The following is a 21,572-nucleotide window of genomic DNA, read 5'->3' on the forward strand; positions in this document are numbered from 1 at the left end:
TTGGCAGAAAAATGGACAAAATCCCTGAGTAGCAGCTGTGCATCTCCTGGTAACCTCTTATAGCACTACCTTTAGTGAACTCACGTACTGATGGCTTGATGTGCTCTTTAATTACTTTCACCAGGGCATGTTACTGGCATCGTTTAGCTTCCATTTTTGTGTGAGATACTTCGAGTTAGTTGTTTGTTGCAGACTGTATCTACGTTTGTTGTCCCTTTAGAACTGTGTATGAATAAAGAGCAGACTAAACATGTAGATGAACTTGCTGAAAATGCTGGGAAGTGTGGAGGAGTGAATTTCAACTGTTGAGCCAGAAGTAATCCTTTGAATTTTTTGCTTTGTTTGTGTTGTATCCTCATGTCTGTATTTTCTGTGCATTTGCAGAGAAGGTCCCTTTTCCCTTTCTTTGATGCAGCCTATCAGGGCTTTGCATCTGGAGACTTGGATAAAGATGCCTGGGCTATTCGTTACTTTGTGAGCCAGGGTTTTGAGCTCTTCTGTGCACAGTCCTTTTCTAAGAATTTTGGACTATACAGTGAGTAATAGTTTCTTTCTAATTTTTAGAATATTTATTTAAGGAACCAAACACTTAACAGTGAAGGAAGCAATGTGACAAAGTAGTAACAATATCCATAATATCCTGTATAATCCCAAGTGGGGTGAAAAGTCTGCACCCCATCCTACTGCCCTTGAATAGATGAAGAATAAATGGGGCCTAAACATAAATGCATATATTCTGCCACAGAAAACTAATAAAAGGGGCAGCTCCAAGTAACTCTTTCGAGTACAACCACGTTTCCATCTGTTTCAGATGAAGTTACATTGTTTCATAGTTTGCCATTGTGAGATTTGAACTCTTGATCTTGGGGTTACAAACCCAGTACCATAACCACTTGGCTATTTAGGCCAAGCGGCAGCTCCAAGTAGGCTGACATCTCCAAGACAGTCCTGAATAAAAGCTTATTAAATGTGTAAACAAGAAATTACACAAAAGTGTAACAGAGCACTTGCCTGTAACTTAAGATGTGGGTGTGCCTAATTGTTGTAAATTTAGATTGCTTTTGATCAACGCTTGAGTTCATTGGTTTCACTCGTTTTTTAAGCAACCTGAAGGCCTTTGTTTTATGGGAGTTGGTCCTTGCTGCACTCTCTTGTGATCTGGACCTGGTTTTCTGCATATGTCACATGTGTAACTGTCTGATGGACCCTGTTGAGACACACCTACATCCCCAAGGCCTTCTGCAGTTCAAGAAGGCGGCTCACCACCACCATCTCAAGGGCATTTGGGGATAGGCAACAAATGCTGGGTTTGCCAACAATACGCACATCCCACAAAGGAATGGAGGGAGAAAAAAGTTTGGAAGAAATAATGCAGCATCAATGCAACGTTCACACCTGCCTGTCACTTCAGGTCCTGTGATTGTTTAGAAAACAGCACTTGAGTACTGTGAGGAGAAGGGTGGTGGGGAAGAAGTGTTTGAGTGACTCAGACAAGACATCACTGAACTTTTTGAACAGAAATCCGGGTTTTGAATGCTTCAAATCAGTTCAGGTTATTTCATAATTCAGGTATTTGTATCATGTATACATGCAGAAGAACCCTACAGCAGAAACAAACAGCTTGATTTTTAATGGGGGTTGTGGGAGGGGGGAGCGCAAGTTTAATAGCAGGAGGGAAATCCTCTCTCGCTGATACAGGATCTTAGAGCGAGGCCTGGCACCATTTTAATTTGAGCCTCATTTAAGTAATCTAGGACAGTCTCCTGCCAGAAACAGGCAACGCCGATGAGTGGGAAGGAAATCTGCAAATTTTGTTCAAGGCGGTGGCGTAGTGGTAATGGCACCGGACTATTAGTCCAGAGGCCCAGGTTAATGCCATATAGACATGGGTTCGAATCTCACAACAGCGGCTGGTGGGATTAAAATTCAATTTATAAACCTGGAATTAAAAAAGCTAGTCTTTGGTAAGAGTGACCATGAAACCATTGTCAATTGTTGTAAAAACCTATCTCGTTCACTAATGTACTTTAGGGAAGGAAATCTGCCATCCTTGCCTGGCCTGGCCTCGTGTGACTCCAGAACCACAGCAGTGTGGTTGACTCTTAAATGTACTCTGAAATGGCCTACCAAGCCACTCTCTTGTATCAAAACTTCTACAACATCCTGGAGACTACCATTGACCAGAAACTGAATTGGACTAGCCATGTAAATACTGTGGCTATAAGAGCAGGTCAGAGGCTAGGAATCCTGCAGCAAGTAGCTCACCTGACTCCCCAAAGCCTGTCTACCATCTACAAGGCATAAATCAGGAGTATGGTGAAATACTCTCCACTTAGCTGGAGGAGTGCAGCTGCAACAACATCCAAGAATCCAGAACAAAGCAGCCTGCTTGTTTTGACATCCCATCTACAAACCTTGACTCCCTCCACCACAGTGGCAGCAGTGTGTACCATTTACAAGATGCACTGCAGGAATTCACTAACGCTCCTTAGACAGCACCTTCCAAGCCCATGACCGCTATCATCTAGATAGGACAAGGGCAGCAGATACATGGGAACACCACCACCTGGAATTTCCCCTCCAAGCCACTCACCATCCTAACTTGCAAATATATCACCGTTCCTTCACTGTGGCAGGGTCAAAATCCTGGAACTCCCTCCCTAAAAGCACTGTGCACATGGACTGCAGTGGTTCAAGAAGGCAGCTCACTACCACATTCTCAAGGGCAATTAGGGATTGGGCAATAAATGTTGGCCTAGCCAGTGGCGCCCACATCCCATGAATGAATAAAAAGAAACAAAGTCTGAAAAAAGGAATGAAACCGGGTGGACTTGGCATCGGCCCAGGCACCACAAACAACAACAGCAAATCCAGCCCCCTCAAATCTGCAAAGTCCTCCTTACTAACATCTCGAGGGGCTTGTGTCAAAATTGGGAGAGCTGTCCATAGAATAGTGAAGTGACAGCCTGACATAGTCACGCTCACTGAATCATATCTTACAGACAATGTCCCAGACAACACCATCACCATCCCTGCGTCCTACTGATAAGACAGACCCACCAGAGGTGGCGGAAGGGAGTTGCCCTAGAAGTTCTCAACGTCGATTCTGGACCCCATGAGTCTCATGGCATCGAGTCAAACATGGGCAAGGAAACTTCCTGCTGATTACCACTACCACTCCCCCTCAACTGATGAATCGGTAGGCTTCCATGTTGAACACCATTGGAGGAAGCACTGATGGTGGTGTTATGATAATGGCAGGTGTTATGTGCCAGGCTGACCAAATCCCAGAGGGAAACTTGGCCACTCTATCACAAGTTTGCAATTAGCATTTATTATGAGAAGGTCTGTATACTGAAGTTAGAAGTAACAAGTCCGCTACCACATTTAGAGATTTTAAAGATTAAATTAAAACATTTGTTAACAAAAGAAAGCTTAAACGCAAGATTACTGCTACTTAGTCTTATAATAACTCCCAAAATTTCTACTTAACTAGCCCCCTGCAAATTATACATCCCTTTCGGGCAACTGTCCAAAATAGATAATAAAAACAGAATTACCTGGAAAAACTCAGCAGGTCTGGCAGCATCGGTGGAGAAGAAGAACGTTGACGTTTCGAGTCCTCATGACTCTTCAGCAGAACTGAGTAAAAATAGGAGAGGGGTGAAATATAAGCTGGTTTAAGGTGGGGCGGGGGAGAGAAGTTGGGGGGGGTGGTTGTAGGGACAAGCAAGCAGTGATAGGAGCAGATAATCAAAAGATGTCACAGACAAAAGAACAAAGAGGTGTTGAAGGTGGTGATATTATCTAAAAGAATGTACTAATTAAGAATGGATGGCAGGACACGCAAGGTACAGCTCTAGTGGGGGTGGTGTGGAAAGACTAGCAGGGCATAAAAGATATAGATTTAAAAATAATGGCAATAGGTGGGAGAAGAAAATTCTATATAAATTATTGGAAAAAACAAAAGGAAGGGGGAAGAAACGGAAAGGGGGTGGGGATGGAGGAGGGAGGTCAAGACCTAAAGTTGTTGAATTCAATATTCAGTCCGGAAGGCTGTAAAGTGCCTAGTCGGAAGATGAGGTGCTGTTCCTCCAGTTTGTGTTGAGCTTCACTGGAACAATGCAGCAAGCCAAGGACAGACATGTGGCAAGAGAGCAGGGTGGAGTGTTAAAATGGCAATCGACAGGGAGGTCTGGATCATTCTTGCAGACAGACCAAATTGCATTGTTCCAGTGAAGCTTGAACTCCCTCCTCCATCCCCACCCCCTTTCCGTTTCTTCCCCCTCCCTTTTGTTTTTTCCAATAATTTATATAGATTTTTCTTTTCCCACCTGTTTCCATTATTTTTAAATCTATACCTCTTATGCCCTGTTAGTCTTATTTCACCCCACCCCCACTAGAGCTGCACCTTGTGTGTCCTGCCATCCATTCTTAATTAGCACATTTGTTTAGATAATCTCACCACCTTCAACACCTCTTTGTTCTTTTGTCTGTGACATCTTTTGATTTATCTGCTCCTATCACTGCTTGCTTGTCCCTACAATGCCCCCCCCCCCCCCAACTTCTCTCCCCCACCCCCCCCACCTTAAACCAGCTTATATTTCACCCCCCTCCTATTTTTACTCAGTTCTGTTGAAGGGTCATGAGGACTCGAAACGTCAACTCTTTTCTTCTCCGCCGATGCTGCCAGACCTGCTGAGTTTTTCCAGGTAATTCTGTTTTTGTTTTGGATTTCCAGCCTCCGCAGTTTTTTGTTTTTATGTCCAAAATAGATTATTGATCTATAAAGCATCCAACAAGATTATCACAAGCACCCAATGTTGCTGTATTTCGCAGCTTCTTTCTCCCTCTCACTTGACAGTGAAGCTGCAAAGGTGTTTAACACAGCGTTGGTTACTGGCACAGCAAACTTCCCCAGGGTGGCTGGAGGTTTTTTCCCACCAGTCTGTTTCACACAATGCATCTTTCAAGATCTCACCCCAAACAGCTTTCCATCTCCCTTTTAAATATATTTTCTCCTTTTTTGATCTGTAAATCCAATCGTTTCTACCTGTCTTTGGCATTTACTTTTCCCAGAATATAAAAATCTTTTATGATGTCATTATGGCCAGCACTTTTGGGAAAAATACACAATAACTTTGCCTTATTTACTTTGCCAGTTGTAAACATCTTACCATGTTGCTTTGAAAAGCCAACAGCCTTTCCACTTACTTAAAAATGCAAACTCCCTTTTACTTAGCTCATCAATTAGCATTTCAAATACCTTTTTATACACTTAACCCCTTTGATGTTTCAAACCTTGAAGTCTAACAGCCTGCAGTTTACTTAAATTATTCACTCTCTCTCTCTCTCTCTCTCTCTCACACACACACACACACACACACACACACACACACACACACACACACACACACACACACACACAAATATAAGCTAAAAGCAAAAAAACTGCAGATGCTGGAAAGCCAAAATAAAAGTACCTGGAAAAACTCAGCAGGTCTGGCAGCATCTGCGGAGAGGAATACAGTTAACGTTTCGGGTCTGTATGACTCTTAAACAGAACTAAGTAAAAATAGAAAAGAGGTGAAATATAAGCTGGTTAAGGGGGAGAGCTGGATAGAAGGCCAGTGATAGGTGGAGATAGGCAAAAGGACAAAGAGGTGGTGGTATTATCTAAGGAATGTGCTAATTAAGGGTAGAAAGCAGGATAAGCAAGGTACAGATAGCCCTAGTGGGGGTGGGGTGAAGGGAAGGAATCGAAATAGGCTAAAGGGTAGAGATAAAACAATGGATGGAAATACATTTTAAAAATAATGGAAATAGGTGGGAAAAGAAAAATATGTATAAATTATTGGAAAAAAAGGGGGGATCGATCGGAAAGGGGGTGGGGATGGAGGAGAGAGTTCATGATCTAAAATTGTTGAACTCAATATTCAGTCCAGAAGGCTGTAAAGTGTCTAGTCAGAAGATGAGGTGCTGTTCCTCCAGTTTGCGTTGAGCTTCAGTGGAACAATGCAGCAGATCAAGGACGGACATGTGGGCATGAGAGCAGGGTGGAGTGTTGAAATGGCAACCGACAGAGAGGTCTGGGTCATGCTTGCGGACAGACCAAAGACATTCTGTAAAGAGGTCACCCATTCTGCGTTTGGTGTCTCCAATGTAGAGGAAACTGCATTGGGAGCAACGAATGCAGTAGACTAAATTGAGGGAAGTGCAAGTGAAATGGTGCTTCACTTGAAAAGACTGTTTGGGCCCTTGGGCGGTGAGGAGAGGGGAAGTAAAGGGGCAGGTGTTGCACCTTCTGCGGTTGCATGGGAAGGTGCCGTGGGAGGGGGTTGAGGTGTAGGGGCTGATGGAGGTGTAGACCTCCATCCCGGAGGGAATGATCCCTGCGGAATTCCGCCGAGGGGGTGAAGGCAAGACGTTTGGTGGTGGCATCATGCTGGAGTTGGCGGAAATGGCAGAGGATGATCCTTTGAATGCGGAGGCTGGTGGGGTGATAAATGAGGACAAGAGGGACCCTATCATGGTTTTGGGAGGGAGGAGAAGGCGTGAGGGCGGATGCATGGGAGATAGGCCGGACACGGCTGAGGCCCCTGTCAACCGCCATGGGTGGAAAACCTCGGTTATGGAAGAAGGACGCCATGTCAGAGGAACTGTTTTGAAAGTGGCATCATCAGAACAGATGCGACGGAGGCGAAGGAATTGATAGAATGGGATGGAGTCCTCCACAGGAAGCGGGGTATGAGGAGCTGTAGTTGAGGTAGCTGTGTAAGTCGGTAGGCTTGTAATGAATATTGGTGGACAGTCTGTCACCAGAAATTGAGACCGAGAGGTCAAGGAAGGGAAGGGAAGTGTCACAGATGGACTATGTGAAAATGATGGAGGGGTGGAAATTGGAAGCAAAATTAATAAATTTTTCCAGGTCCAGATGAGAGCATGAAACAGCACTGAAGCAATCATCGATGTACCGGAGAAAGAGTTGTGGGAGGGGGCCGGATTAGGACTGGAACATGGAATGTTCCACAAACCCCATAAAGAGACAGGCATAGCTGGGGCCCATGTGGGTACCCATAGCCACACCTTTTATTTGGAGGAAGTGAGAGGAGTTGAAGGAGAAATTGTTCAGCGTGAGAACAAGTTCAGCCAGACGGAGGAGAGTAGTGGTGGATGGGGATTGTTCGGGCCTCTGTTCAAGGAAGAAGCGGAGAGCCATCAGACCATCCCAGTGGGGTATGGAGGTGTAGAGGGATTGGTCATCCATGGTGAAGAGGAGGTGGTTGGGGCCAAGGAACTTCAATGCAAATGATCAAGGGTGGCTTGTTACCACCACCACTGGCCAAGCCCTAAAGGATATAACTGTTAGACTGGGCCTGTGGCAAGTGATGAGGCAACCAACAAGAGGGAAAAACCTACTTGACCTAGTCTTCTTCAATCTACCTGCTGCAGATGCATCTGTCCTTAACAGCATTGGTAGGAGAGACAAAGCCCTGTCTTCACATTGAGGATACCTTCCATGGTGCTCTGTGGCATTACCACCCCGTGCTGAATGGGATAGATTTTGAACATATCTAGCGACTCAAAAAAGTGCATCCATGAGGTGCTGTGGCCATTAACAGCAGCAGAATTGTATAGAACCTCAATCTGTTACCTCATGGCCTGGCAAATCCCCAGCACTACCATTACCATCAAGCTGGGGGCATCAACCCTGGTTCATAGAGTGCAGGAGGGCATGCCAGGAGCAGCACCAGGCATACCTAAACATGAGGTGTCAACCTGGTGAAGCTGCAACACAGGACTACTTGCATGCCAAACAACATGTGATAGACAGAGCTAAGCGATCCTACAAACAATCGATCAGGTCTCAGCTCTGCAGTCCTGTCACATCCATTTGCGAATCACAGATGCTAGTCTTCAGCCAATTCTATTCACTCTATGTGATATCAAGAAACGGCTGAAGGCACTGGATGCTGCAAAGGCTATGGGCCCTGTCAATATCCCAGCAATAGTGCTTAAGACTTGTGCTCCAGAACTTGCTGCGCCTCCAGCCAAGTTGTTCCAGTACAGCTACAACTCTGGCATCTACCCAGCTATGTGGAAAATTGCCCGGGTATGTCCTGTACACAAAAAGCAGGACAAATCCAATCCGGCCAATTACTGCCCCATCAGTCTACTCTTGATCATCAGTAAAGTAATGGAAGGCGTCATCAACAGTGCTAACAAGTGGCACTTGCGTAGCAATAACTTGCTCACTGATGCCCAGTTTGGGTTCTGCCAAGGCCACTCAGCTCCTGACCTCATTACAGCCTTGGTTCAAACATGGACAAAAGAGCTGAACACCCAAGGTGAGGTGAGAGTCACTGCCCTTGACATCAAGGCTGCATTTGACTTACTGTAGCATCAAGGAGCCCTAGCAAAACTGGAGTCAGTGGGAATCGAGGGAAAGACTCAGCTGGTTGGAGTCATAATTAGAAAATGATTGTGGTTGTTGGAGGTCAGTCAACTCAGGTCCAGGACCTCACTGCAGGAGTTCCTAAGAGCAGTGTCCTGGGCCCAGCCATCTCCTGCTGCTTCATCAATGACCTTCCTTTCATCATAAGGTCAGAAGTGGGATGTTCGCTGATGATTGCACAATGTTCAGCACCATTCGTGACTCCTCAGATACTGAAGCAGTCCATATCCAAATGCAGCAAGACCTGGACAATAATCAGGCTTGAGCTGACAAGTGGCAAGTATCGTGCCACAAGTATCAAATCCATTCCAGCAAGAGAGGATCTAACCATGTCCCTTGATGTTCAATGGCATTACCATCACTGAATCCCCCACTATCAACTTCCTCAGGATTGCCATTGACCAGAAACTGAATTGGACTAGCCGTATAAATACTGTAGCTACAAGAGCAGGTCAGAGGCTAGGAACATTGCGACGAGTAACTCACCTCCTGACTTCCCAAAGCCTGTCAACCATCTGCAGGCACAAGTCAGGAGTGTGATGGAATACTCCCCTCTTGGCTGGATGAGTGCAGCTCCCATAACATTCAAAGCTCAACACCCTCCAGGACAAAGCAGCCCGCTTGATTGGCACCCAATCCACAAACATTCACTCCCTCCACCACTGGTGCACAATAGCAGCAGTGTGTATCATCTACAAGATGCACTGCAGGAACTCACCAAGGCTTTTTAGACAACACCTTCCAGACCCACGATCACCACCATCTAGAAGGATAAGGGCAGCAGATAGATGGAAGACCACCACCTAGAAGTTCCCCTCCAAGTCGCTCACCATCCTGACTTGGAAATATATCGATGTTCCTTCACTGTCGCTGGGTCAAAATCCTGGATCTCCCTTCCTAACAGCAGTGTGGGTGTACCCACACCACGTGGACTGCAGTGATTCAAGATTCAGTGATTCAAGTGATTCATCATCTCCTCAAGGGCAACTAGGTATGGGTAATAAATGCTGGCCAAGCTAGCGAAGCCCACATCCTGTGAATGAATAAATGAAGAATGGTGATTGACACTTAAACAATTAACTGGAGGAGGAGGCTCCACAAATACCCCCATCCTCAATGATGGGGGAACCCAGTACATTAGTGCAAAATGCAAGGCATTTGCAACAGTCTTCAGCCAGAAGTGTCAAGTGGATGATCCATCTCAGCCTCCTCTGGAGGTCACTGGCATCACAGATGCCAGTCTTCAGCCAATTCGAATCACTCCTAATGCTATCAAGAAACGGTTGTTGGTACTGGCTACTGCAACAGTTGTGGGCCCTGACAACATTCCTGCATACAAGTGCCAGGCAATGACCTTCTACAACAAAAGAGAACCCAACCATCTCCCCTTGATATTCACTGACTGTAGCATCATTGAATCCCCCACTATCAACCTCCTGGGGGTTGCCATTGACTAGAAAGTGAACTGGACCAGTGATATAAATACTGTGGCTGCAAGAGCAGGTGAGAGGCTGTGAATTCTGTAGAGATTAACTTGTCTCCTGATTCCCCAAAGCCTGCCCACCATCTATAAGGCATGAGTCAGGACTATGATGGAATTATCTCCACTTGCCTGGAAGAGTGAAGCTCCAACAACACCATCCAGGACAAAGCAGCCTGCTTGATTACCACCCCATCCACCACCTTCAACATACACTCAATACTTAAATGTGTACCATCTACAAGATGCACTGAAGGAACTCACCAAGGCTCCTTCAACAGCACTTTGAAAACCTGTGACACCTACCACCTAGAAGGACAAGTGCAGCAGATGATTGGGAACACCACCTGCAAGTTCCCTTCCAAGCCATGCACCATCCTGGTTTGGAACTTTATTGCCATCCTTCAATGTCGCTGGGTCAAAATCATGCAACTCCCTCCCTAATAACACTGGGTGTAACTACACAACGTGGACTGCCACCATGCTCTCGAGGGCAAAATTATGGCCCACATCTGAAAGAACCTTTTTAAAAATCCTTGACTTTTTTTTTTACAACCTCATTTTTTACCCTGGTGATGGATGTCCTTGTAGCAATAGGACTAGTACTGGAGATGAAGGACTTCAGTTAATTGGACAGACTGGTGAAACTGGATGTGGGCATCACTGGCAAGGCCAGCATTTGTTGCCCATCCCTAATTACCCTTGAGCTGAATGGCTTGCTCGGCCATTTCGGAGGGCAGTCAAGAGTCCACCAAATTGCTGTGGGTCTGGAGTCACATGTAGGCCAGACCAGGTAAGGACAGCAGATTCCCTTCCCTTAAGAACATTAGTGAACCAGATGGGTTTTTAACAATTGATTATAGCTTCATGGTCACCATTATCAAGATTAGCTTTTATAATTCAAGCTATGGATTGAATTTAAATTCCACCAGCTGCCATTGGAGGGATTTGAACCCATGTCCCTAGGGCATTGGCCTTTGACTCTGGATTACTCATCCAGTAATATTACCACTACGCCATCTCTCCTTTAGGGCAGAAAGGGTTAACAGGAGATTTAATAGAAGTGTTCAAAATTATGAAGGGCTTCAATAGGGTGGATAGGGAGAAACTGTTCAATAGTAACTTGAAAAAGAGAACTGGATAAATAATTGCAGGGGAAAAGGTTGCAGGGTTAGCGTTGTATGATTCTATGAATAATCTCCTTTAGCAGCCTGTCTGTGTGCAGTGCTGCTAAAAATCCAGAAGATGGCAGACAGTGAGTGTAAGTGCAGTGGTGGGTGTAACACTATAAATTAGTAATAATTTACACCTGTTTGTTTCTTAAAATAGATCAAGGTTTTTGCTCAGGGGTATATGTGATGTTCAGAAAAATTTGTGTTTTTAATTTTGTTGCATTAGGTCCTGAATAAGCAACTTTTTCTCGGAGGAAAAAAAAATGCTGGAACTTTTTTTTCCGAACGGATTCTGTAATTGTATATCAGGCTGCACACTATTAGGAGCTCATTTTAAGCAACATTTTACTTGCAGTGATTACGGGTATTGAGGCACTGTGGGGTAGAGTTGCTTTGGAAGCAATCAGAAATTGTGCCCAAAATGCACTTTAATTGCACTAGTTGGGTTAGGCTTCAATTTTCCACTAAAATTAATTTGGATAATCACAAGCGTAAAATTTTCCATGGACCAGCACAATTGGGCAGTGTAATAGAATGTAATTGTTTTTTTTTAAAAACTCTTAAAGTAGTTATTGATATATTTAAGTGTGGAATCTGTTGCAGTTTAGCAACCAAAATAAGCCTGTGAGTAATCCCATTTAAAATAATTTGAAAATGACTGAAACTACATCAGACCATTGAATAGCTTCAATTGGACATTGTTCTGCAATGAAAAACTTTGTTCAAACTGAGTTTGAGCATTGAAATTCAGTTTAAAAAGATTAAACGTTTTCAATTAATTTAAAAGTTGATCGGTCCACAGAATAAATTCATTAGAAATGGATGGGTGCAATACTGAAAATAAATTCTTTGAGGCATAACATTAAATTTTAAACATTAAAAGACCTGATATTGATAATCTGTTGGATCATGGTCTCCTTTCACAAAAAGCTAGCAATTTTCATTTAACTCAAAGAAAAGATCTCCAAAAGCACTAAATTAGTGTTAGGCTGTGGGTCGGCTTTTTATGTTACATTATGGAAATCATCTTTTTAAGTTCCGTGGATTTGCATTGCTGTGCAGAGAGCTTAACACTTCAGTGCAACCTACACATAATAACAACTTGTAGTTATATTTGCCTTTAACATAATAAACATCCCCAGGCACTTCACTGGAAAGTAATGAAGCAAAACTTGACACAGAGCCACACTCTGACAAATTGGTCAAAGAGTTCTGTTTTTGATGAGCACCTTAAAGATAGGAAGAGAGACAGAGCAGTTTAGTGAGTTAATTCCAGTGCTTTGAGCCTTGGCATCTTGAGGCACAGCCACCAACGCTGCAGCAGTTTAAAAAGTCTGGGATGGTCAAGAGGCTCGAATTAGATGAGGACGTATATCTTGAGTTGTGGGCTGGAGGAGGTTATGGAATTAGGGGTGAAGCTATAGAGGGATTTGAAAATAAGGATGAGAATTTTAGTATCAAGGCATTGCTCACCCAGAAGCCACTGTAGTCAATGAGCACAGGGGTGAATGGGACTTGATACCATTTAGAATATGGGCAATAATGCTTTGGATGAGCTCTACACATAGCATTGAAACTCTAATAACATTCTGGTTGTCTGCTGCACTCTGATTCCTCACCCCAGAGCAATTTGGCAGTCTCTGACTTTGACCTAGAGTTACTAAAGTACAAGTGCCCTTAGCTTAGATCAGTTAGCTCAACACAGGACAGAAATCTATTGCGAGACATTCCTGGTTTGCATAGTTCATTACTGTATTGAACAGTTGGAACAATCCTTAGGAGGATCGTCTCTTTTTGATCAAAACTGATTTATTTTAGCATGTGGAGGGTAATGTTTTCCAGTGCTTTTCAAACTTGCACTCTGAAAGGGAGTGGAAGAATTGTATTTTACATAGCACCTTATATTTTGGTTGGCTGTTAGGAGAGAAAGCGTAGCAGCCGTTTTACAAGCAGTGCCATCCCACGGACTGCAATGAGATAAATGACCAATTAAGTTTAATTTTGGTATGTAGGTTAAAGGTGAGATATTGATCTGAACAAACTGTAAGCCTTTTAGTGAGAAATGACATTTAATACCAACATTTGGAACAATCTAAATAACGGTTTGGATATCATCGCCCTCTCTTGACCACGGTGGATGGCACTATGTGCTTCAGAAAATGAGTGTGCTCTCAATAGGCCCAGCTGTTCTAGTTCTTTTATTCTTTTGAACAATCTGTGCAATTTTGCATCTGCTTGTCATTCCAAAGCTGCACTACATACTTGATCAGATGTAGTTCAGTAGGAATTTTGGCTGCAGCTTAAATTTTGAAATCTGTAAGATAAAACCTATCACACTCCAAGTCAACCCAACAAAAGAACTTTAGGTATGGGATTTCAGTTTTTAAACACTAGCAGTGGTGTTCACAATGAGTTGGATACACATCCCACTAAAGAATAAATAAAAAGATAAACGGAGGCTAGGTACAGATCACCCAATTCTATCTTAATAGTGGAACAGGCTCAAGGGCCTCTTCCAGTTCCTACCTAGTTCAGGTCATTAAGGAATCCTGTTATACCCCTTGGCTACATAATGGTAGGCATATATATTTGGTGGTCTGCCCATACCCCTAACTATAAAATGCTCACTGTTTAGGAGTGACCAGCACCACTGTACCCTAGAAAGTATCCAAGGCTGACCCTAACTTGCAATGTAGATCTTAGAAAGGAGTTGCTAAATGTTATTCCCTTTTTAACCAACTAAATCTTATGGATTTTCTTCAATTACAAAAGGCATTTTTTAGTATCCTATCATCAACTGCGATGATCAGACCTTTTGCTTGCAAACTCATCCCGTTCAATACATAAGAATGAATTTTGAGAATAAGGAGGCTGCCAAAATAGTCCATTTGAATATAAACAAAAGGTGCTGGAACTACAATAAATAGGGTAGACTGAAAGAGAAGGGAGTGCATTTGGGGTTAAGTTACTACTTTAAAAAGGAGATGTTAAGTATTTAACAACACTAAATTATTTACTTTTGCTTTTCTCAATCTCCAAAGAAATCTATGGGATCAACAAGTGCTGTGATGGGGGGTAGTTAATAATCAAATAATTGTACATGGTGCAGGTGTTTCAATGGACTGGAGGGGGTCATTGACCTTTTCTTGGTGTGGATCTTTTTATATTCTCAAAGATTAGGATTGTATCTAAGACACAGAAATTCAGTGTTTGCTGTTCACTTTTCCTTTTGACCTTCCTCTCTTCCAGATTCCGTTATTCTCATATTCTCCTGGTCAGATTCCCATCCTCCATTTTTCATCAGCCCATTCAAAATTCTGCAGCCCGTATCCTATTCCGCACCATCTTATTTGTCCATCACCCTCTACCCTTCTCACTTTCCTACATTGACTCCCAGCCCATCAGCCTTTGGATTTAAAATTCTCATCTTGTTAAATGCCTTTGTGGCTTTGGCCCTCCATATCTCTGTAAATTCCTGCAGCTGTAGGCATGTTCCTCCCATTCACAAACGCTGCGTTCTGACTTCAGAATCCATTGCCCAGCATTAGTGAGTGTACCATCTTTAGCTTTGTTCTCTGGAATTCCTTCTGCTTCGCTCTCCTTCAAGACCCTCCTTAAAGCTCACCTTTGTGACCAACTTTTTGTTTACCCACCTGATCTTTCCTTCAGCCAGGGGACTATTATTTTCATGCTTCTGAAGTGCTGCAAAGGATCTTTTTTGCACTTTTAAAGGTAGGTTTTTATTCTTTCATGGAATGTGAGCATTGTTGGCAAGGTCAGCACTTGTGGTTGCGGTTTTAAAGGTTAGTTATTGTCGCAGTCGTATTCATAGCATGAATAATTCTATTATTGAATAAAATGTACAGTGAATGTCCTGTATTAACATTTATATCTCAAACTATGTGTAAGATTTAAAAAGCAAAATAAGTCTCGGATTTAAATATCTGCTCAATTGGAAACATTATTTCAATCTGCAACCTCAATTCTTTTGGGGTTGCTCAGAGCTAGCTCACTAAATCAGACATTTAGTGCTGGCTTATCACCATCACAGAATCTTGAACATCATTGTGTGTGTTTGGTGTTTTGCTGTGGTGATGTGTATTTTGTAATAGGCTGGAGAAATGAGATGCATTCAAGGAAGAGCTTCTAGAAGCATGATTATCTTAACTCCCTGTAAGTTTGCCTTGGACATTAGAAACTTGTAGTTCAATGTTAATGCAATTACCCCTTTTTATCTTTCCCCTTGTTTTAGATGAACGAGTTGGGAATCTGTGCATTGTAGCCAAGGACAATGACAATCTGACCAGGATTCGCTCTCAAATGGAGAAGATAGCCCGTACTGTATGGTCAAACCCACCAGCTCATGGGGCTCGCGTTGTAGCCGTCACCCTTTGTAACCCACAGCTCTATACTGAATGGTGAGAGATTGTTGATTTGAGAAATGTTTTAAAGATACACTCTGCGATACTGATGCTTAACCTTCTTAAGTTTAAAAAAAAATGGTTTTTAAAAATTAATTTTAAGCCTAAAATTATTTTCAAAACGTTTAACTTGTGGCTAGACAGGAGAAACGGAGTGGGCACAAAACCATGGTGCAAGAGTTAGAAGTGGTTATCAAAATCTTAGTTCAAAGATGGATTTTGACACATTCTAAAGGTGCAGTGTGGTGGAGAGTAGAATGCATGTGTTTGTTTCATGAACTTTATACGCCCAAGTTAACCCTGGGAATTCTAAATAAAAACAAAGTGTTGAAAATACTCAGCAGGCCAGGCAGCATCTGTGGAGAGAGAAAAACAGTTAACATTTCAAATCAAATATAACTTCAGAACTGAGAATTCTAACCCTTCTATGTACATTTATTCCTTTTTAATACTGTGTGGTAGAGAAAAATTGAGAAAACAATCACTTGCGGGTTAGCAGATATTTCAAATGCTTTCATAGTCTGATCCAGCTTCAATTGAACTTACATAGAATCTACAGTACAGCAACTGGCCATTTGACCAACCACTAGTCTGCGCTGGTGTTTATGCTCCACATGAGGCTCCCGTCACTCCTTTTCATCTAGCCCATCAACGTGCCCTTCTATTCCTTTCTTCCCCCATGTGCTTCTTTAGCTTCCCCTTAAATGCATCTATGCTATTCACCTCAAATGCTCTGTATGGTAGTGCATTCAACATTCTCACCACTTTGTGTAAAGATGTTTCTTTCTGAGTTCTCCATTGGATTTTTTAATGCCCATCTTATGTTTCTAATCTCTAGTTTTGGACTTTTCCCATGTAGAAACACATTTTCTACAATTACCTTATCAAACCCTTTCATAATCATAGATCTCTATCAGGTCAACTTTCAGCCTTGCCTGTCCCAACCTCCCAGCCTTTCTTTACGGGCATGTCATGTCGGTTCTGAAATCACCCTTGCAAATCTCTTTTGCGCCTTCCTCAGTACCCGAGACCAGAGTAATCCACAATACTCTTAAGTATGATCTAATGAAGGTTCAGTACAAATTTAACATCTCTGCCTTTCAGTTCTACCCCTCTAGCAATAAACCCAGGTGTTTGATTTGCTTTTTTAATGACCTTATTAACTTGCGTTGCTACTTTTAATGATTTGTGTATGTCCCCCTAGACCCCTTTACTCCTCTATTCCATTTGGACGTATTATCCAAGCAGTATGTGGCCTCCTTATTTTCTGCCTTACAAATTGCTGTTAATTTTGCAATTTAACTACAACTAATAGTAAAGGATTATACACAAGGAGAACGCAATATCTCACTTCACAGTAGTGATGGACTTACATTTATCCCATGTCTTCTAACTCTACTACAGCTAAAGACTACGGTTGGTTTTGACTTCAGGAGATTGACTGACTGGCATAATATGAACCTTCAAACATCACACACAACCTCTTATATCAACAACAACTTTCATTTTGTATAATTCCATAACCCACAATTGTAGCAAAACACCCTAAGGATCTTCAAGAGCCTCATTAGATTGACACAGCCATGTCAGTCAGGTGGCCAAAAACTTAGTCAAAGAGGTAGTTTTAAGGAGCTTCTTAAAGGAACAGAGAAAGATAGGGATGCAGAGAGGTTGGGAAGGAATTATGGTGCTTGAGCCCTTGGCAGCTGAAGGCACAGCCACCAATGGCGGAATGATGAAAATCAGATGTGAAAGAGGCCAGAATTGGGGTGTTTGTAAAACATATCATGACTACAGCACTCAACCTGGGAAGAGCTTGCCCTTTCCAAACTGTGCGCCAATGAACTCCATAATAGGTTCTCTTGCATGATACCCGATCTAGCATCTGTATGGAGCTTCCAGCTGTGCTACTTTGTGCTGTCCAATTAAAGCAAGTTTGACCTTTTTAAAAAAAATAGAGAATCATGACGAGTATGGTTGGACCTACTCACGCTGGCTTCAATTTTGCTCCCTCTCCTATTATGATGTACGCTGTAATGGCCGTAGCCCTGGTGTTTTTAATTGTGCTGCCTTACATACTGCATTCTGATTAACGTTTATCAGTGCCAGTTCAGCAGCTTTGCTTAATTTCTTTTACAACAATGCAGATTTCTACCAGGTGTTTTTTTAATATATCATCCTCTACTTATTTACAGTCATATATTTGTGCCATACTTTGTTTTTGTTTTTTGCTGTTTCCTTTGATTTCCCTTCAGGTCCTTTTTGTATCCTTAATATTAAGTTGACTCTCTGAGGCAAGTCCTCTAACAAATTCTTGCATTAATTGCCAATATTTTGCCTACCATTGTTACTCTCCTCTTCATGCTCCATCGTTGCAAATACAGAAGCTTGTAGACATCGCTTTAAAACTGGTGATACTCTTTTCTCCATTATTGCAGCTAAGTTTGCACTCCACGGGTGCATTAACAGGCTGGGGGAGATTTGTAATGTTTGGGTCCTGTTACCAAGCTTTTTTTACCAGCTTGAAGATTGTGATAATCTTCCTTACAGGTACACTAACTGGTGCGAAGTTCCAGCTGATATCAACTGGTACATTTCACTGGAAGTGCACCAGCTGAAGATAGAGCAGAGACCTTCTAATTGCAGGAATACCAATGTCAATTCTAGCACTTCTATCCACCATAGTTGAAACCAGCTTGCCCCACTCAGCAACAAATCCAAAATCAAACCTTGAACTTTTTGAGCTCATTATCGCATCAGACAACACGACTGTCCACTAATCTACTATAGTAATCCCCCCATTCTAGGAAAGGTAATGTGAAGACTATGGCTGACCGTGTGTTACTGATGAGAGCACAGCTGAGGGAGAAGCTGGAGAAACTGGGAACGCCTGGCACATGGGACCATCTCACCCAGCAGATCGGAATGTTCAGTTTCACAGGACTTGACCGTAAGTATGTAGATTAATGGAAACCTGCCTGTTGCATGATTGGGGGCTCCGAGGTCACAGATGCTGTCACCTTTTTTTAAAAATGTGCCCATGTTTGATTTATTTTGAAAGATGTGGGGAATAACCAACAGCACTTTCCAAGGATTTAACCAGCAGAGTTGAGATGCTCTGGTAGCTGTGCTGCAGCTTAAGTGAAACCAAGGAAGAGGTTTGAAGTGGGAGGATAAAACTAACAGTCACATGTAAAGCAAAGTCTTTACTCTACAAACACACTCGTGTTAAGTGTGGCAAGCAAACTAAAAGAAGACAAAAGTAGAACTGCATTGCCCAATCCCCATACAATGTCTGCTGGTGACTTCAGTTTTGGCCAATTTAAAGTGTAGATTTATTCATTGGGGATGTATTGAAGAGACAAACGAATTTCACACTTGTAAATAGGCATTAAAGAGGAAATCATTATGCCAACTATATTGACTATCCCAATACCTTGTGTAGAAATCATGTGACTTTTATCACAGCAAATAATGGGCTGTAACTACCGAGCGCCAGGGCGTCATATCTGGGGGGGTTACACCAAAGATGTGTGGGGGTGAGCATCTAGAAGTTCTCAGGTAAGGTTTGCACAGCAGTTGCCTGGGAAGTGCAAAGTTTTCATGGGCTATTGCCCTGCACTGGCAACCATCCAAAAATGCAACTTAAAGTTAGAATTAAAACCACTTGTAACTTCTGGGTAACTACGGAACAGATCCACACTGAACACCTACCACCCCCCCCAACCCCACCTCAACCCATTGGGGCTCCCCCAAGACCACCAAACCCAGTGGTACTATTCCCATCCATGAAACTCCCCCTACCCCCTGACTAACTGCTTCCGCAGGCCTCTTTACCGCCCCCCCCCTCCCTGCCCACCCACTCACCCAGCCAGACTCAACTTTCCATTCTGCCACCCACTCTGGCCAGGACCTGACCTGAATCGACCCTTCTCTCCTCTTGGGGACCCCCCCCCCCCCCCAAAATCCTAACCACTTATCTTATACACTACCCCACTTACAAATCTCCCCCAGCTTGTTAATGCACCTATGGAGAGCAAACTTGGCAGCAATAATGGAGAAAAAGAGGATAACCAGTTTTAAAGGGAAGACCTTTGAACTTTGCAGCTTTATGGCTGCTAGTGCCATTAAAAATGGGGCTGTGGTGCCCTTGCCCCTGATTCAGCAGCGCTCGACTGAAGGCTTCAGGAGCGTGTTGCCCTGCATGGTTCTTATCCAGCCTGAAGGTCAGACAAGACAGGATTAAAAAAATTAAAGGTAAGAAAGTGGGAGCAGATTGGCAATCTGACTCAATTTGCCACCCTATGGAAGTTCAGGCCCAATATGTATTTCTTGTTGAGTTGCTGCTTTTTGGGAAAATTTGTAACCTTCTTAACACAATTTGTTGGAAATTAAAAATGTGCATAAAATTCTCATTTTCTAAAGCACCTTTTTTTTAAAAAAAGGAATTTATAATTCCCATTTTCTAAAGCATCTTTTTGGTGGTTTGAACTACTGAGCACTTTGGTTACTTTATGATGTCCTAGTGTTTGAATGAGAGAAACCTTTGGCTCTCAATGCCTTCATTGACTTGGCTGCCAAGTTTTCTATGGACTGATCCAGCTCATGGTGAAATTTCATATAACCCCAACCTCGTGTTTAGAGATAATGATCTAGATTATGCAGGCTAGACCAGAAATGGGGACCATAAACATAAGATAGTCATTAATAAATCCAGTAAGGAATTTGGGAGAAAGCGAGGGAGTTTAGAATTTAGAAGAGTAAGAGGTGATTTGATTGAAGTTTTCAAAATTTTAAGGAGGATTGATGGGGCAGACAGGGAGAAAATGTTTGCACTGGTTTTGGAGTCTAGGGCTGGGGACATTATCAAAAAAATAGAGCCAGAACTTCAAAGAGTGAAATTAAGTGTGCCAAAGTTTGGAGCATTCTTTTAGAACAATTGTTAATTTTAAATCTGCGACTAATAGGTTTTTGTTAACCAAAGATATTGAGGGATACGAGGTAGAGGAGGGTATATGGAATTGGGTCACAAATCAACCATAATCTCATTGAATGGCAAAACAGACTCAAGGGGCTAAATGCCCTACTCCTGTTCCTGTGAGAGTGGTTAGAATGTGGAACTCACTGGAAGATGCATTTAAAGGGAAGATAGATAAATATGACAGTATAAACAACAGATGGCATGGACTTTTTGGACCATTTCTGACCTGTAAATAATTTGAGTAACCTAAATGAAGGTCAAAGCGTATGATGCATAACACCACTGAATTTGGAAACAATAGATTAGACTTACACAGGAATTAAAAAGGTAATGCCAAGCTTCTCCATTTCGGAAATAAAGCACCAATCTCACCATGTTGTAACTTTAGTTCTGCCCAAAGCCGTCACTAGAATCACAAGCCAAAAATCTATCTAGATGGATAGTGACCTTGCACTTCTCATTTTTGCAAGGTCTCTTTTCCCCAGCTCCACGCTTCAAGAAATAAGAGTGTGGTATTCTCAACTGAATGAACTGTAGCTTGGAAAATGGAAAGTGCTTTGGTACATCCTGAGATCGCGAAAGGTGCTGTAGAAATTAATTCAGCCGATCTTTCTCCTTTCAAATTTACAACTTTATAAATGAGATTTTCTTTGGGACACCTAACACGTACCCTCTAGACTTTATATTGTGCCAAATATTGAAAATTGAACTCTCTGAACTAATGAGGAGTAATGCTGCTAGATTTGCTAAAGAAGCCTGTAGGTGGGTTGCAAAGGAAGCAGCACAGGCCTCCTCCAGCATGTGGTGCTTGAGATCACAGCAAGTGCCAAGTGCCTGTTATAGTTTAGACTCTGGGATCTTCAGCTGTTCCCAATTCATGTGACAGATACTGAGAGCAGTCCATTCCTCCTTCATGCACCTGGCAAATAGCTTGGAAATTTTTGCAGATTTTCATTGCAGCATTTATTGCCAGCAGCTGCAGTGTTTGCACAAACCATTACAGAATGTGCCCAGGGTCGTCTCTGTTTATTGTCAGTCTAATTGTGTTGAAAGCTCTGGGCAG

At 42.7% G+C, this 21,572-nt stretch overlaps 1 protein-coding gene across 1 annotated transcript in view; it reads left to right on the forward strand.

Annotated features, from left to right (window-relative positions):
* Positions 1-21,572, forward strand: part of got1 (glutamic-oxaloacetic transaminase 1, soluble) — a 57,294-nt gene that overhangs the window by 20,691 nt on the left and 15,031 nt on the right. The window contains exons 6-8 of the mRNA XM_041210243.1: positions 385-535; positions 15,360-15,525; positions 18,336-18,478. Of these exons, the coding sequence (XP_041066177.1) occupies positions 385-535; positions 15,360-15,525; positions 18,336-18,478 (460 nt within the window). The remainder of the gene's footprint in view (positions 1-384; positions 536-15,359; positions 15,526-18,335; positions 18,479-21,572) is intronic.

Source organism: Carcharodon carcharias, chromosome 17 (genome assembly GCF_017639515.1).
Source record: "Carcharodon carcharias isolate sCarCar2 chromosome 17, sCarCar2.pri, whole genome shotgun sequence".
Lineage (NCBI taxonomy): Eukaryota > Metazoa > Chordata > Chondrichthyes > Lamniformes > Lamnidae > Carcharodon > Carcharodon carcharias.